Source organism: Mya arenaria, chromosome 5 (assembly GCF_026914265.1).
Source record: "Mya arenaria isolate MELC-2E11 chromosome 5, ASM2691426v1".
Taxonomy (NCBI): domain Eukaryota; kingdom Metazoa; phylum Mollusca; class Bivalvia; order Myida; family Myidae; genus Mya; species Mya arenaria.
The window spans coordinates 2,713,277-2,729,698 of record NC_069126.1 but is presented as its reverse complement, the minus strand read 5'-3'; the positions used below and the strand labels follow the sequence as shown (position 1 = coordinate 2,729,698).

At 35.4% G+C, this 16,422-nt stretch overlaps 3 protein-coding genes across 4 annotated transcripts in view; 2 read left to right on the top strand and 1 right to left on the bottom strand.

The window, feature by feature from the left end:
- Positions 1-7,824, bottom strand: part of LOC128233747 (allantoicase-like) — a 28,367-nt gene extending 20,543 nt beyond the window's left edge. The window contains exons 1-2 of one of the 2 annotated variants that reach the window (XM_052947572.1): positions 7,713-7,824; positions 74-160 (exon numbers count right to left, since the gene is read on the bottom strand). In XM_052947572.1, coding sequence (XP_052803532.1) covers positions 74-160 — 87 coding nt within the window. In that variant the 5' untranslated portion in view covers positions 7,713-7,824. Of the gene's footprint in view, positions 1-73; positions 161-7,590; positions 7,691-7,712 lie in introns of those variants that run through there. The other variant, XM_052947573.1, reaches the window with a different exon arrangement.
- On the top strand, positions 5,684-9,580 carry LOC128234373 (uncharacterized). The gene is made up of 3 exons (XM_052948580.1): positions 5,684-5,795; positions 5,898-6,130; positions 9,491-9,580. Exons 1-3 carry the CDS (start codon positions 5,684-5,686, stop codon positions 9,578-9,580), a joined length of 435 nt encoding a protein of 144 aa, XP_052804540.1.
- Positions 9,251-15,441, top strand: LOC128234666 (uncharacterized). The gene is made up of 5 exons (XM_052949039.1): positions 9,251-9,349; positions 9,491-9,662; positions 10,372-10,550; positions 12,348-12,556; positions 12,836-15,441. The coding sequence occupies exons 3-5, from the start codon at positions 10,412-10,414 to the stop codon at positions 13,433-13,435; spliced, it is 948 nt and encodes a 315-aa protein (XP_052804999.1). The 5' UTR covers positions 9,251-9,349; positions 9,491-9,662; positions 10,372-10,411; the 3' UTR covers positions 13,436-15,441.
- Positions 15,442-16,422: the final 981 nt, after the last annotated feature.

Here is a 16,422-nt window from a genome sequence, read left to right as displayed (position 1 = left end):
AAAATGTGAAAATTTAGAACATTTCTTCACCAGACTACACCTTCATCATTTCAAACTCCCTCATTGATACTACCTTTGTAGATGCCAGGTCATTATAAGCTGTAAAGGCTGGTTCTGACGCTGATGTAGATCCAAATTGGTTTATTACAGCTGTAGCCATCTGAAAAGACAAGCAATTTGGACCGTACTCTTCAACTTTATCATCAGTATAGAACCTTTAGTTGATGACACACAAATGTCACTTTGAAAAAAAAGTTGGGTTTCTTTAACTGACTAAAAACAGCAGGGTTGGCGCCTTTTTGGTAGATAGGGTCGGGTATCCCGAGCCAAATCTATTTTTTTATTAGACCCTGTGGGTCATAAGGTATGGGGTTCTGTTCAAGGTATGGGGTTCTGTTCAAGGTATGGGGTTCTGTTCAAGGTATGGGGTTCTGTTCAAGGTATGGGGTTCTGGTTACAAGGTATGGGGTTCTGTTCATAAGGTATGGGGTTCTGTTCAAGGTATGGGGTTCTGTTCATAAGGTATGGGGTTCTGTTCAAAGTATGGGTTCTGTTCATAAGGTATGGGGTTCTGTTCAAGGTATGGGGTTCTGTTCATAAGGTATGGGGTTCTGTTCATAAGGTATGGGGTTCTGTTCATAAGGTATGGGGTTCTGTTCAAGGTATGGGGTTCTGTTCAAGGTATGGGGTTCTGTTCATAAGGTATGGGGTTCTGTTCATAAGGCATGGGGTTCTGTTCAAGGTATGGGGTTCTGTTCATAAGTAAGGGGTTCTGTTCAGGGTATGGGGTTCTGTTCAAGGTATGGGGTTTTGTTCATAAGGTATGGGGTTCTGTTCATAAGGTATGGGGTTCTGTTCAAGGTATGGGGTTCTGTTCAAGGTATGGGGTTCTGTTCAAGGTATGGGGTTCTGTTCATAAGGTATGGGGTTCTGTTCAAGGTATGGGGTTCTGTTCATAAGGTATGGGGTTCTGTTCAAAGTATGGGTTCTGTTCATATGGTATGGGGTTCTGTTCAAGGTATGGGGTTCTGTTCATAAGGTATGGGGTTCTGTTCATAAGGTATGGGGTTCTGTTCATAAGGTATGGGGTTCTGTTCAAGGTATGGGGTTCTGTTCATAAGGTATGGGGTTCTGTTCATAAGGCATGGGGTTCTGTTCAAGGTATGGGGTTCTGTTCATAAGTAAGGGGTTCTGTTCAGGGTATGGGGTTCTGTTCAAGGTATGGGGTTTTGTTCATAAGGTATGGGGTTCTGTTCATAAGGTATGGGGTTCTGTTCAAGGTATGGGGTTCTGTTCAAGGTATGGGGTTCTGTTCATAAGGTATGGGGTTCTGTTCAAGGTATGGGGTTCTGTTCAAGGTATGGGGTTCTGTTCAAGGTATGGGGTTCTGTTCATAAGGTACGGGGTTCTGTTCAAGCCCCCATTCAGGTGTCATTATTTCTTTCACTTAATTCAGGGATATAACTTAGCACTTGCACACTTGCCAATGGCGACCTATTCCCGATCTGGGCGACTGAAATTCAAAAGAAGTTCGCCCGAGTGGTGGGTCCGATTTTTTCATAGGGGTTCGAATAATATGCTCCCTGTCGCCGAGAAATACCTCATGCAAATGGGTTCCGGGCTCCCGGAAATAGGATAATTATGATGCCAATCACGCATCCAAAAAATCCAATATGGCCACGCCCATGTAGACTTGAGGAAATATCTTGACTGCATTACGAAGTTTGCAAGGCCGAATAAAAAAGCATTTTGAAGGATATGAAAAAATAAACGGCCAGTGTTTAAATACTCCCTTTAATTGGCAAACTACCGCCCATGGACGTCTAATACAGATCATAGTTTGGTTTGTTTAAAACATGAAACTAGTGATACACATGAAAGGTCCCTTGCTATTCCAAAAGGTAAAGAAAAGCCTTTTGAAAATTGTGAGGAAGCAAACATTTGGGAACCTTAAAAAAGCTGCCTATGACAAGTTATTTGTAATGTTTTGAACCTGTCATTCCCTTGTAATAAACAATGGGTGAGTCAGTGACTTTAATGGATGTAAATAAAATGTGTATACAAAATGTTGGGCTCGTGGGTTTGATACTGGGCACGTTAATTTAAAAAGCTATGAGCCCAGCTGGCTAGTGGTCTGGAAAAATTAAGTTATATCTTTGATTGGTGTCAGAAGTATTTTAGTCACACCGATGTTATTCGGCTGGTAACGGGACTGTCAGTTGGTAAAGGAACCTGCACAGGTCAGTACATCCAAGTTGAGGGGATTCCTGGTCCAAAAAGGTGAAAGAGGGAGGAGTAATGGATGCCTTAAAGGTCAATCTACCGTAACTAGCATAAAAGTAATATTTTTCTTTTAGATGGGAATCTTACCTTATCAGATGTGTAAAAATTATTAGATTATTTTCATTATTTTAGGAACTATGTTCTATTGATTAGGTCCGTTTAGAATTGATGAATTTTTTAACATGTTCACCTTATATTTATTGAACTTTTTTTCATGAAAAATATTAAAAATTATAAAAAAAAATATTACTGTATCCAGGAAATGTGACGAGCACATGTTGTACTGTCAGCCATTTAGAGCACCATACGCTCTTTCTTTCCCTTTCCATTAAAAGTAACCATAAAATGTTAATACTCAGGGGCGTACCTGAAGGTGAAAAAAGGTAAAGGTATTTCTATATTCTGGTCCCAATGTGATATATGGGGTTGGACCGATATCCCCTGTCGTTTGAATTACGGACACTACGGACCATGGACATTACGGACCAGACATTACGGACCAGATTTAGGGACACTACGGACGAGATTTAGGGACATTCCAGATTTAGGGACATTACGGACCATCTTCGGAATCTTACGGACCATGATTTAAACATTTTTTTTATAATTATTCACTCATTAGTTTTTAATTTGTTAATAAATACTTGAATATGAGTGCTCAGTATGACGTTATATCTTCCATAAAACTGTGAAAAATCCCGTGAAGTTCGAATAGATCAATGGTTCAATATAAAATCTTGTGAAATTCCAAAAGGTGTTAAAGACCTATGCATTTATAACAATTATGTGAAAAATAATGAACGAAATTTGAAAGATCGGCAGTTAAATCAGTTAAAAGCAACAGAAGAAATATTTTCCAAAACAGTTTATTTCCCAAAATAAATCGAGCATGTATAAGAACATATCAGTGTTTACATGAATCACGAATAAACAGCACAACAGATCTAAACAGGCCCATAAAGTCTTGCACATGCTTTGAGCAGACTGCTTGTAGTCATCTCGTTGGCAGAATACTCCGCCCAAAGCTTTATGAGCCGGCCTTGTGTCAAGGTTGAAGTCATGCGTTGGTAGCGGCACAGTTTCCTTTCCGTAACCAGCTTGCACATAATTGGTATTTCATGCGCCTCTCTGTACAAGAGTTCAACCAGCAGGTAGAAAGGCAAGTTTCCCTTTTTTGCCAGTCGATTGAGCCTCGCGTGCCAACCCTCGACATCGTTGTTGGTACGGATAGAGTGGCCGAAGACGGTACCATCCAGGTTCGTGGCATCATACTGGGCAATGGTTATACCTGTACCACAGCGTGGATGCTGCCAACGTTCACATGTCGCATTCCACGGCGCGGTGGTTTGCATAAACACCTCTAGAACAGTGGATACAACGAGTGCAAGGCATACTTATAGATCTATTCAGTTTTGTGGCAGGGGAAATTGTGAGGATGTAAACCTCAACTCTTGCTTTATATTAAATAAACGATGTGTGTTTGCTGCAATTCTTGCATTTACTGATGTTTAAAACAGGCAATTTCTGTTGCCTTAATTAGTGTTTATTAGTTATAATTGTACCCGTAATTATCGGCGGTATTTTACAAAAGAAACAAACATTATACTGACAACCTTTAATTGGCAATCATAAAAGTGAGAAAACCCATTGTGACGGTACACTTTCACTGAACCTTTCAATTAAAACAGATGAAACGGAAAACAAACAAATATGACGATCCAAAGTTTATTTCAGAAAGCAATCGATCACATATGAAAACAATAATATTCACATCTACAATTATAAGATAAACACATATTTCGTTCATTATTATTCAAATTGTTATAATATTTTATTAAAAATACATTGATGTTTAACATTGGAATATCATGGGATTTTTCAGTTACATTAAAGATAATTGTCATACTGAGCACTAATATTCAAGTATTTATCAACAAATTTAAGACCATTGAGTGATTAATTTAAAAAAAAACATGAATGATGGTCCGTAAGTTTCTGAAGATGGTCCGTAATGTCCCTAAATCTGGTCCGTAGTGTCCCTTAATCTGGTCCATAATGTCTGGTCCGTAATGTCCATGGTCCGTAGTGTCCCTGACCCTGACGTTTTTACTGGCCATTTTGCGGGAACCTTAATTCATTTGTAGGCCTGGGCGTACTGGAGTATGCCTAGGTACGCCCCTGATACGGGAGCAAGACAAATCGGCCCCTTACCAAATCGGCCTACTACCAAATCGGCCCCTAAGATGTTTCGGCCCTGCCATTTCGTCCCCTTAATTAAAATGACTCGAGACGTTTCGGCCCCTTAGTGATTTTCAACAGAGACATTTCGGCCCCTTAATTTTATTTTATTTTTTATCTTGAGTATAAAGAAAAACATTGTAGGTCGTCTTATAAATGTAAATGTGATGTTGTATTATACCTTAATATCGATAACATTCTCACAATATTTTTTATCAAACTTATGATAGAATAGAACTTATGTTATTATTGCCACATGCCATACGTACATATATGTGTTTTATGCTTAAGCACGTTTTTTTTTTAAAATGCCTTTACGTTTCAACCAATAATTTGTTATGCATGTGGTATACTATTGCTCCAGAATATTAATTATTATTTTTGACAATTAGTGTTTTATCTATAAATAATTAGGAAATAATGTTTGTTTTATAGACATGAATTGCAAAAAAGTGACAACTTGATAGTTCTACAGATATTCTACAACAAATATGCATTTTAAAAAGAGTAAAACAATTCATCTGTTATAAAAGGGTGAAATAATATTCTGTTTGAGGTGCGAAGAGATAATTGGTATTAAGTGTGAGAATTAGCGGTTGGGAAAGTCGGAACAAACCTTGTAGACGTATTTATATAAGCTTGTAAACACAAAGTGTCACAATTCCAACGCCTGATACCTCTGTGGAATGTGGCAATTCGCCATAAGACCGTCTGTCTAAAAACACCTTTTACGCCAGTATGTTTTGCATACATATTCAATATAAGATTAATAATAGTTTTTTTCATCCTTACCTGATTTGAATATAACTTACTGAAATTCATAAAATGTATAACTTATGTCTTACCATGTGTTTGTTAATTTATTATTAAATTGTAGTTAATAAGATTTTGAAGCAGGTAAGGATATAGCAAAATGACAAAAATAACAATTCATCATGGTAAAATTGAATATCACAATATATAAACTATGTAAAAAATTAGATTGATCGTACAATGTTTCCTTTCAGGTCAATGGCAGGCCCTCCGCTCCGTTTTTCATGAGCGGAGAGAGGGAGCCCACCAGCTCATCAGGAAGCTGTTGGCGCTTCCATTCCTTCCAGGATAACACATAGAGCGCGCCTTCATCAAGCTTAAAGACCGGGCAGAGGCGAGTTTGAACCAGATGAAAGAACTTTTCACATACGTTGAGGATCAGTGGATGGAGAGCTCCCTCTGGAGCACCACTGAGTGGTCTGTCTACCGACAGACGATACGAACCAACAATGACACCGAAGGTAAATACAAAACTGTTGTAAATATTTATTTATTATATTCCCCGTAAAATAAAAATTCATTTATGTTTTAATTTTAATTGTGTTATGACTATGTAATTTCAGGCTGGCATCGTCGTTTGAACTTTTCTGCCGGTCGGTCAACCCTGCAGTTTTACGTTTTGCTGAGTCTGCTGCTGAGGGAATCAAAGATGGTGAAGGTAACACATCAACTGGTGTCGGAGGCAGCCCTTGGCCGTCAGCGTCGAGAGCGTTACAGATACATCGACGCCAGGATCATGGATGAGTGGGACTCATACGATTCGCATGAGGTCAACTGCGAGGAGTTCCTGAAAAATGTTGGTGCCATCTATGGCGGGCGATAGGTGTTTGGTCAAGACTGATGTTAGACAATGGACATGTCATTATACATAAAATTAGCAACATAGTTATGTATAATATTTAAAGATTATTTAAAAAAAATGAAGTTTAAACAATTCTTCTTCAACTCTATTTCGTTTTATAAAAATATCTCGTGAATAAATCTTTACATGTTTTCAAGTGTACAGATATTTTCTTTAAATCTATTTTTATCTATACCTTTGTATGCATGTATATAGCTTTGTCTATTAAAAAAAAAAAATTACATGTTTTTTACTTATATTTAGAAATAAAAAATCAAAATAAAAATAAGGGCCGAAATGTCTCGGTAATCAGGGGCCGAAACGTCTACGGGATGGGGACGATTTGGTAAGGGGCCGAAAAGGTAATCGTTTGAGCGAATTACGGACACTACGGACCATGGACATTACGGACCAGACATTACGGACCAGATTTAGGGACACTACGGACCAGATTTAGGGACATTACGGACCATCTTCGGAATCTTACGGACCATGATTTAAACATATTTCTTTTTAAATTAATCACTCATTAGTTTTTAATTTGTTAATAATTACTTGAATATGAGTGCTGAGTATGACGTTATATCTTCCATAAAACTGTGAAAAATCCCGTGAAGTTCGAATAGATCAATGGTTCAATATAAAATCTTGTAAAATTCCAAAAGGTGTTAAAGAGCTATGCATTTATAACAATTATGTGATCTTGTTCAAACGTAAGTAAAAAAGTTAAAGGTTATACTTTTGGTTTGGACACTAAATCAAAAATCAAAGAATTCGCAGTCAAGACAGAAGCCTATACTTCAGTAAATCCGAGAGTATTTTAAGAAAACTTCAAAATTGATCCGGAATTAGGCAACTGCCCAGTATATGCAACTGCAACCTATCTTTGTAAAAATCGGAGCTGCAACCTATCATTTTCTTTTCGTTCCCATATCTTTTAAAATCATTAATATATTTGTTCACAGATACCCGTACCTGTTATATTTAAACAAAACTTAAGTGTTTTATGCGGTTTTCCCAAACTTTTATCTTATTTTCTACTAAATCTGAGCCAAAATGATAAATGGAACTGTAACCTACCAGTCGGATTGTTTAAGACCAATGAGTGAATAAATTAAAAAAAAACAAATGTTTAAAAACATTATAAATGATGGTCCGTAAGTTTCTGAAGATGGTCCGTAATGTCCCTAAATCTGGTCCGTAGTGTCCCTAAATCTGGTCCGTAATGTCCATGGTCTGTAGTGTCCATGGTCTGTAGTGTCCATGACCCGTTTGAGCTAGCGGCCGATTTGGTAAGGGGCCGATTTGTCTGGTAGCCCCTGATACTAATAGTGTAGAAAAAATAAAGTTAAAAGCATAGAAATCAAAATTAACATTTGGATGAGTGTAGCTTGAAATCTTTGAGTGAAACCAACCAGTTCAACAAGTTACTCAACTTCCTTCACTTTTACTCCACAGTTCACATGGACCCTTAGGAATACAATGCAAATTGCATACGAAGAAAAGAATTTGTATGTCCTTATTACATAGTCTTTACCTCAAAACTGGTTTAAACACTGGAAATAATTTCGAAATGCAGGTCGAGATTCTCGTGTTTTAAGATCGCAAAAAATATTTCGTTGTAAATTTAGCTTCTTCGGAAGTTTCCGGAAATCCGTTCTAGAGGGTCACGGACACTACGGACCATGGACATTACGGACCAGACATTACGGACCAGATTTAGGGACATTACGGACCATCTTAAAAAACTTACGGACCATGATTTATAATGTTTTTAAACATTTTTTTTTTAATTGATTCGCTCATTGGTCTTAAATTTGTTAATAAATACTTTAATATAATTGCTCAGTACCACAATTATCTTTAATGTAACTGAAAAATCCCATGAAATTCCAATGTTAAACATTAATGTATTTTTAATAAAATATTATAATAATGTGAATAATAACGAACGAAATATGTGTTTATCTTATAATTGTAAATGTGAATATTAATGTTTTCATAGGTGATCGATTGCTTTCTGAAATAAACTTTGGATCGTCATATTTGTTTGTTTTCCGTTTCATCTGTTTTAATTGAAAGGTTCAGTGAAAGTGCGCAGTCACAATGGGTTTTCACACATTTATGATTGCCAATTAAAAGTTGTCAGTATAATGTTTGTTTCTTTTGTAATATACCGCCGATAATTACGGGTACAATTATAACTAATAAACACTAATTAAGGCAACAGAAATTGCCAGTTTTAAACATCAGTTTGCAAGAATTGCAACAAACATTGATATGTTCTTATATGTGCTCGATATATTTTGGGGAATAAACTGTTTTGGAAAATATTTCTGCTCGATTTATTTTGGGAAATAAACTGTTTTGGAAAATATTTCTTCTGTTGCTTTTAACTGATTTAATAAATTTTTATTTATAAATACATAGGTCTTTAACACCTTTTGGAATTTCACAAGATTTTATATTGAACCATTGATCTATTCGAACTTCACGGGATTTTTCACAGTTATATGGAAGATATAACGTCATACTGAGCACTCATATTCAAGTATTTATTAACAAATTAAAAACTAATGAGTGAATAATTAAAAAAAAAATGTTTAAATCATGGTCCGTAAGATTCCGAACATGGTCCGTAATGTCCCTAAATCTGGTCCGTAGTGTCCCTAAATCTGGTCCGTAATGTCTGGTCCGTAATGTCCATGGTCCGTAGTGTCCGTAATTCGTTCTAGTCATTCGGAGCTCCTCGGCCATTTTTGATAAAAATGGCCGAGGAGTTCCGAATGCCGTTCTAGTCTGATAATTTCGGGAATTTCCGACATGTTGTTAGCGACCACGGGCAAATTTAGTCATTAGGAACACCTCGGACCTCGGCCTTACAAATGTGTCCGAGATGCTCCGAATGAAATTCTTTGCTATATTCATTGGTTGAAAATGACGTATTTCTGACAAGATATTTTAAGAAAACATGTCAATAAGAAGGAACATGATTGGATTTCGGAAAGCTATTCTTGAAATGATGTCACAATTCCTTGTTATGATTTGCCCGTATTTTTGGATAGGTTTCGTAAACTTTATTATTAGTAACAAGATTGCACAATATCATAGCCGCCATGTGAAATTTTTATCATTAGACTGAATGTAGACAGCAGGAAAGGACTTTCGAACCAGGTAAATCTTTTTTACACAATTTAATGCAATCACCGAACATGGCAACTGTCTCAAACGATTGTAAACTATTCAGCAATAGCTCCCAAATTGATTTAGATGCAAAATATGGTCTGCAAAATTATAAAAATGATAATTTTTCAGCCAAAGGGGCAACACAAGTCGAGCGAGGCAAAAAAGCCGAGCGAAAATCAAGAGCAGAAAACAAGAGATTCTTACAACGACTACTGTTGATTCTATCAACATTTCCGACCAACACTCAACCACGGATCTGCTACACGACTTTGTTAACATGCTTGGAGAACAAGAAATTTTGGTGAGTTTTCATAAAACCAGGGTGTGTCATTCTACATGTACATATGAAATTTGGCCCATTGCCAGACGGCACATTTTCAAAGTAAAATGATGTTTTAAAATCAGATATTTGAAGCAATAGGTATAAAAAAAAACGCGTCATACCTGCTCAGTTTCTTTTTTGGTAACAATACTGGAAGGGAAATGACAAACCTGGCCTGGTCCATTCTGGCTTTCTTTTATTTAATATTGGTTCTAAAACTAAACCTCGGAGTAAGATATTTCATATTGGTCCAAGACTAACATGATAAAGGGATAATTTTAAAAGAATTTGTATGATAGGTACAGCATTCTTTTTGTGTGTTTGCGATATGTTCAAAAGTATTTCATATATTTATGCTAAAAAGATGTGTGTAAAAAAACAAAACTATCTGGGCTAAATATCTTTCTTTCATGGTGATCTGATCTGCAGTCTTATTCAACAATTTATACAGTTTATTCTGTAAAGCATATAATTGGCCAATTCTGACAATGCTGAAATGGTCAGTGTGCACCCAACCCTAATACCCATATGTGTAGAACTGTGGCAACTGTAAACTTTGAAGATGTCCTTAACACCAGTGTCGTAACAGCTCTTTAAGATTCACGTCCTGACCAAAATGACTATCACACAATTTATGTAGGTTTAGCTCATGCAGTTCATGTACTGACCTTTGATATTGGTATTTCAGTGCCTCTCGGGAGCTGGGGAGATTGTTCCGAACACCCTCGATGAACTTGTGGACTACTTGGACATCGGGGGAGGGCAGGGAGAGGAGTTCGAGGAGGGGAAGTCACACCTTAACGACCCCACTCGGCTCCTTGAATGCACTACATTCGGTACAGAAGACCAGTGGCCTATTTGACACCTGTAAGTTTTATAAGCACTCATTTTAAAGGGTTTCTACAAGACTGAGGAACTACAAGTTCTGTTTGTAAATGCAGTCTTGCAGGCATAAACACTTATTACATACATGTATATGTACATATAGCTAGGTGACATATACTGTCACGTACATGGTTATTTTCTGTTGCCATGGTGAAGAAACTTTATGAAAATCAAATATATCAACAACAGAAAGGTTACAGGAATCAGTGCCTGCATTAAATACTGATCTATATGAAATTTCAGCCATAAATTTCATACTAACTCTGTAAGTGCCAACGGAAACAATTCAAAAATAGGCTAAAACATAATACAATAACTTTTAGGTACATGTTTTCATCTGTTTTGATTTTGTTGACCAGTAACCTTTTGATAGTCAGGTGACAAAAATACTATTGAGTGATTCTATTTATCCAAACAAATATGTTTGCAAGTTTATGTCTCCTATAAATCTTGGTATTTTGCAATAAGTAATCAGTTATGTGGTTTTATGGTATAATAAACTACATGTACAAAGCTATAATACAAATATGTGGCATACAAGGATTAGAAATTTAATACAAACATGGTTTAAATGTTGAAGTTATTCTTGGTTTATTTTGTAGCAAAATCAAGACAGTTATAATACTGAATATGATTGATTGAAAGATTTGCCACTGTCATTTTTTTAGGCTTTATAAGGAAACAAAGACTTTCAGTGCATGCTATTTATATTAAATGGGCTATGGTAGTAATATTGATCTAGTAGGTAACATTGATATAGTATGAATGTTGAAACCTCTGAGCTTTAAACCATACTGTACATACATTACAACATGGTAAATATTATGTACTGTTATCAGCGACCGATAATTGACCGAAGTCTATTGGCCTGTATTCAAAACTGGGTCAGGGACATAAAATATCCAGGGCTTCATGGTTTTGTTGAGTGAACAATTATTTCAGTCAATTTCATCATCCTCTATACTTAATGTTACTAAAAATAGAAATTAGTATTAGGATTTTCTATATTCATAGTAGAACCTTCCATAGCAAATGATATTGTACTGATGAAAGCCATTTCAACCAGTTGTGAAATAGACTTTGTGCTGATAGCATTACTTTTAATTCAGTAATTCACCATAGTATAACTAAGTGGCTCTTTATTTAATAAATTATAATGAAAACAAAATAGAAAATGGAGTAACTTATAAAAATGTAGACTACATTCTATCTCGTATATGGTTAGAAATTATGGTTTGATTTAAGGAATTAACTCAAAACAACATGTAGAAACGAAAGGAAAACAAGCTTTAAGTGCGGAACGCGTTGTGCATTTTTAAGTGAGTGGATACCCTTTCCTTTCGGAGGTCAGGTTACGGTTGGGGTAACGTTGAATGCCTTGAAGAGTTCATCTTAGGTATTGATTACTGAAATTTGACAAAATATGGATATAATATACTGTAATATAATTGCAATGCAACACCAACATACACACAAAACTTTTTAGTTTTATTTGAAAAAAAAATGATAATCATTATAAAAGTATTGAGAAATAATGATGATGAAATTAATTGAATTGTTTATATTACATCAAATAGAAAGACACTAAAGTATTTTAAATGGTTCGTTGCATATCCTGACTGTAGTGGTTTCTAAATTAAGATTTTGAAATAATTTAGTACACATTTCAAATGCATCATTAAGTTTAATAGTGTTTATTTGGTTATTATTTGGCTGGTTACAGATTATTATATTTATTCCTGGTATATTCTAACCAGTCATGTCCATTTCTACCTTCAGTTCAGGCTGGCAACGAGACTGTTGCTGGCAAGGCCTCGAAGCACTTCCTGTACGGGGACATGGAGCCGGGGACCGGATTTGCACTGGGAACCGGGGATGCGGGGCTCGAACCTGGGTCGGCCGATCTAGGCGAGCTCCTGCCACTCGACATGATGGAGGGGGATTTCCTGGATAGTTTCCTGGACCTGTCAAACTTCTTAGACATGCAGGTATGTAAAGACTATAATATTATATATCTAAGAGTATTAGCAATGTTAAAAATCTAAAAATAAGCTTGATACATTATCTACCGTAATTTCAGTCTAAAATGGCATAAACTCCCTTGACTGTGTTCTTGCTTTTGAATTTGATGGGTTTGATAACAGCCTGCAAGGTTTGAAAGAGAGATGTATTGAAATTTAAGATATCGAAATTGTGAATAAAGACTTTGTTAAAGAATCAAAGCTTTTATTTGTGGATTTTTTTTAATAGTATAATACTTTTTATAGGACTCTGACCAGGCAGCTGTATCCGCGGTTAACATGGGAGACGTGAACGGGAAGCTCGACTTCTCCGGAATTACTTCCCATCTCGACACAGAGCCAGCTGTCACAATTACGGAAATCCCAACGCCTTCAGTCGGACACGCTCTGAAGAAACGCAAGTTTGTGGAGTACTCAGAGGGTGATGATGCTGATGTTGACGTTATCACGGTCAAGATCGATGAAGGTCCAGTGGACCTCGGGCCCGAGGTCGCTGAAGCCGATCATGACTACGTCGTCAGGAAGAAGCAGAAGCTGGCTACGATTGCTGACTTTGACCCCACAGCTGTGGAGGTCATTGATTCGTCAGCGTCTGAGTGCCGTTCTGCGCCTGTACACGTCTCAACCTCCGGCCGGGGGAAGGACAAGTACAGGGAACGACGGGATAAGAACAACGAGGCGTCAAGACGATCAAGACAAATCAGGAAAAATAAATTCAAGGATATGGACAAAGAAGCTGATGAACTGGAGCACAAGAACGAAACGCTGAGAAAGAAGATTGTAGAGCTGGAGGCTATGGCGAAAACCATGAAAGCCATGCTTATTCAGAAGATGACGGCAAAGTGAATTAGACTGAACAAGATCAAGACTGATAGAGTTAATATTGTAGGATAAAGATCTGGAAAGATGACACTGAATAAAGTTCCAGGGTAATGATGAACTATTACTTTCCTGACTTTTCTTCTTTGTCTTTTTTTAACATCTATGTTTTTTGACAACATAAAAAGAGAGAACATAAAAAAAATTCTCTGTAGAGTTTGGTAATATTTTCACCCTTTTTTTAACATGTTTAAAATGTTCTTAACAATAAAATGTTGAAAATCAAACAAAAAATATATATATTAAAATCTATAAAAAGGAGATATTACATAAAGAAAAACAAAAATGATCTTCAAATCATAGATTTTTTTCTGTTTAACATTTTATTATGTTCATCACATTTCATTAATTTATAAAAACAAATAAAAACTACATATGTGAAAATCAACAAAAAATCAAATACAATAAAATTAAAGAAAAAATATATAATTGTTGAAAATCAACAAAAAATAAAAATTGTAAAAATCGAAAAAAAATGTATTTTCACATGCAAATATATGGATACATGTTTTTATACATACATTATACTATTTATTGACAAGTGAAAAAAAATAAAACAAACGTAAACATACACCTACCTTTGTTGTATTTCTTTTTTTATTTCTTTATATTAAAAAACCAGTTTGGTATTTGATTTAAGGAAAGCCATCCAACATTAGGATGCAAAGTTTTGTTAGTGAATTTGAGATATTAACATCCAGATTATTCCTACCTGGTATGTTTAAATTATATGGATGAAATTGTGAAAGCAAAATTGTTGATAAAAATGTGTTCTAAATGTCAAGTTGATGTATTCATGAGTGAATGGATTTAGAAAAAAACACAAAGCGAGTCTCCAAGGCACATATGTTACAAACCTGGAGCTTGCATGATGTTCAAGATATGTTCAAGGATTGAATGTAATATTGTTTAACAGTTCAAGTTCTGAAGGCAAAACTGTATAACAATGTTATGCAGTTTTGCCTTCAGAACTGGAACTGTAGTATTTTTCTTGCGCTTTAGGAGAAATTACAATGCTGTAGAATCATTTTTATGTGTTTTTAAAGCAATTAAAATCCAGTGTCTGTATTCATAAAACATCCCAAGTCACTTCCTAACTTACTCATTTTCTTAAGATAAGTTTTTCACTAGTTTCATAAAATAACAACCTAATAATGTCTTAAATACTATATTTGTGTTCATTTTATTGAATATACAAAACTTAATGTTGAAACACTTAAACTTTTCTTTTAGTATGTTTTTGAACATTTTAGGAAATTGACTCAAATTTAGAAATGACTTGAGAAAGATTTATGAATGTGGACCCTGTAGTTAATATACATGTGTATGTTGGTTTATCTTATGTTCTGTAAATGTGATGACCTGTTTTTCTTTATTGAAAATTATCATTTGTAAATGGCTTTTTAATATCCTTGTTATTAGGTGCACAATTAATCAGGTATTCATGACCACATTCATTTTGAAGAAATCCTTTATTTCTAATATTATGCACACACATTGGGTTGATTTGCGCTTCTTTCATAACTAATCAGTAAACTAAGAAATCCTTGATTTCTTACCGGTATATCATGCACACACATTTGCATTGAGTTTGGTTGATTTTTTCGTTTGAAATTGCCTCATAACTGTTGTGCGTTCATTAGAAAATGTAAATGTTGATATTTGTTTTAAATCATTCCTTTTGTGACGTCATAAGCCATACTTTATCACTGCTGTAGTAAACATTCAAATCTAACAAATGCAATTTTGTACAAGTCTTTTGTTACTGGGTATATTTATTATGAAATGATTTTCTATGTTGTTGTTAGTGACATGTGTTAAGTTTTTGATATTGTTGTGTTTATTACATCATACATTGTTTTTATGATATGGATATTTATTTTTCACTTTCAATACCATAGCAACCTTTTGATACAATCTGTAATTTTCCTGACCTGCACAATCAGGTGATGAATAAAATGGTTAAATTTTCACTCTTGTATTTCTTGTTTTGTGTAAGGTTTACTGCATAATGGCATTCCCCTATAATAACAATGGACAGGCAGTAAGGAAGTTGGAGCTGCCTAGTTATCGAAACTCACATCCAATGTATTATGCATATAAACATTGTAACGAAGTGATAAGCCATCAAAGGGAATCGACATCAATGCTCAAGCTCGTCTAATATTGACAAAAGGGCCATAACTCAGGAAATACCGAAACTTATCTTGAATGTCCGCAAGTTTTAACCTGGATAAAACGTTTTGAGTTTTAAAGACATTTTTGTGTTGCCTGCGAACAAATGGCTGACATACGGTTTACTTTGTTGTCTGTTGTGTCGGGTCGCCATCACACTTGCGATACGAACAACAACGCTTGAAAAAAATGTGTCAAGTATTTAGGCTTGATATCCCCTATTGATTTTGTGGTCAAAGGTCAAGGTCATGGTGAAACTAGAAAAATAATGGGCGTTGCCGATCAATAACGACTTGGTGTAGAATCATGAACCCTATTGAGTTTGGAAGGTCAAGGTCATGTTGACAGTTACTGAAACAAATGTGGGCATTTCTGAACTTCAAATTTATTATACACTGTGATCATCGTCATATGAATCCTCCATGTTAAGCGTAGGGTCAAACGTCAGGGTCATGGTGTAATTTACCAGAACAAATATTAGGCGACACATACGATTCGCGGAATTCTATTTCTTTTCTAAAATCAAGTTTAAGTAAGCAATTTGGCTAAACTCGTAATTAGTGACTTAAACTAGATTTAACAGTATTAAAATATTATATTTTTCGTGATTATCTTATATAGAACTTCTTTAAATGTCTCGAAATTATTTATAAGGCACATATTTACTCAATTCACACCAATACCTCAAAAATAGTATGCTCAGCTTAATCCTGTTACAGCAAAAGACTTACGATTGTTCAAGATTTGGGTTATTGATATTATTACTTAATTAAATGGTT

What these genes read in the sequence shown, in the direction of transcription:
- LOC128234373 (XM_052948580.1), top strand. Translation starts at nt 5,684, where the DNA reads ATGAAAGAACTTTTCACATACGTTGAGGATCAGTGGATGGAGAGCTCC. An exon ending in AACCAACAATGACACCGAAG is followed by an intron (nt 5,796 to 5,897) that starts GTAAATACAAAA and finishes ATGTAATTTCAG; the next exon opens with GCTGGCATCGTCGTTTGAAC. An exon ending in GCGAGGAGTTCCTGAAAAAT is followed by an intron (nt 6,131 to 9,490) that starts GTTGGTGCCATC and finishes ATAATTTTTCAG; the next exon opens with CCAAAGGGGCAACACAAGTC.
- LOC128234666 (XM_052949039.1), top strand. Translation starts at nt 10,412, where the DNA reads ATGAACTTGTGGACTACTTGGACATCGGGGGAGGGCAGGGAGAGGAGT. An exon ending in CAGTGGCCTATTTGACACCT is followed by an intron (nt 10,551 to 12,347) that starts GTAAGTTTTATA and finishes TTCTACCTTCAG; the next exon opens with TTCAGGCTGGCAACGAGACT. An exon ending in CAAACTTCTTAGACATGCAG is followed by an intron (nt 12,557 to 12,835) that starts GTATGTAAAGAC and finishes TACTTTTTATAG; the next exon opens with GACTCTGACCAGGCAGCTGT.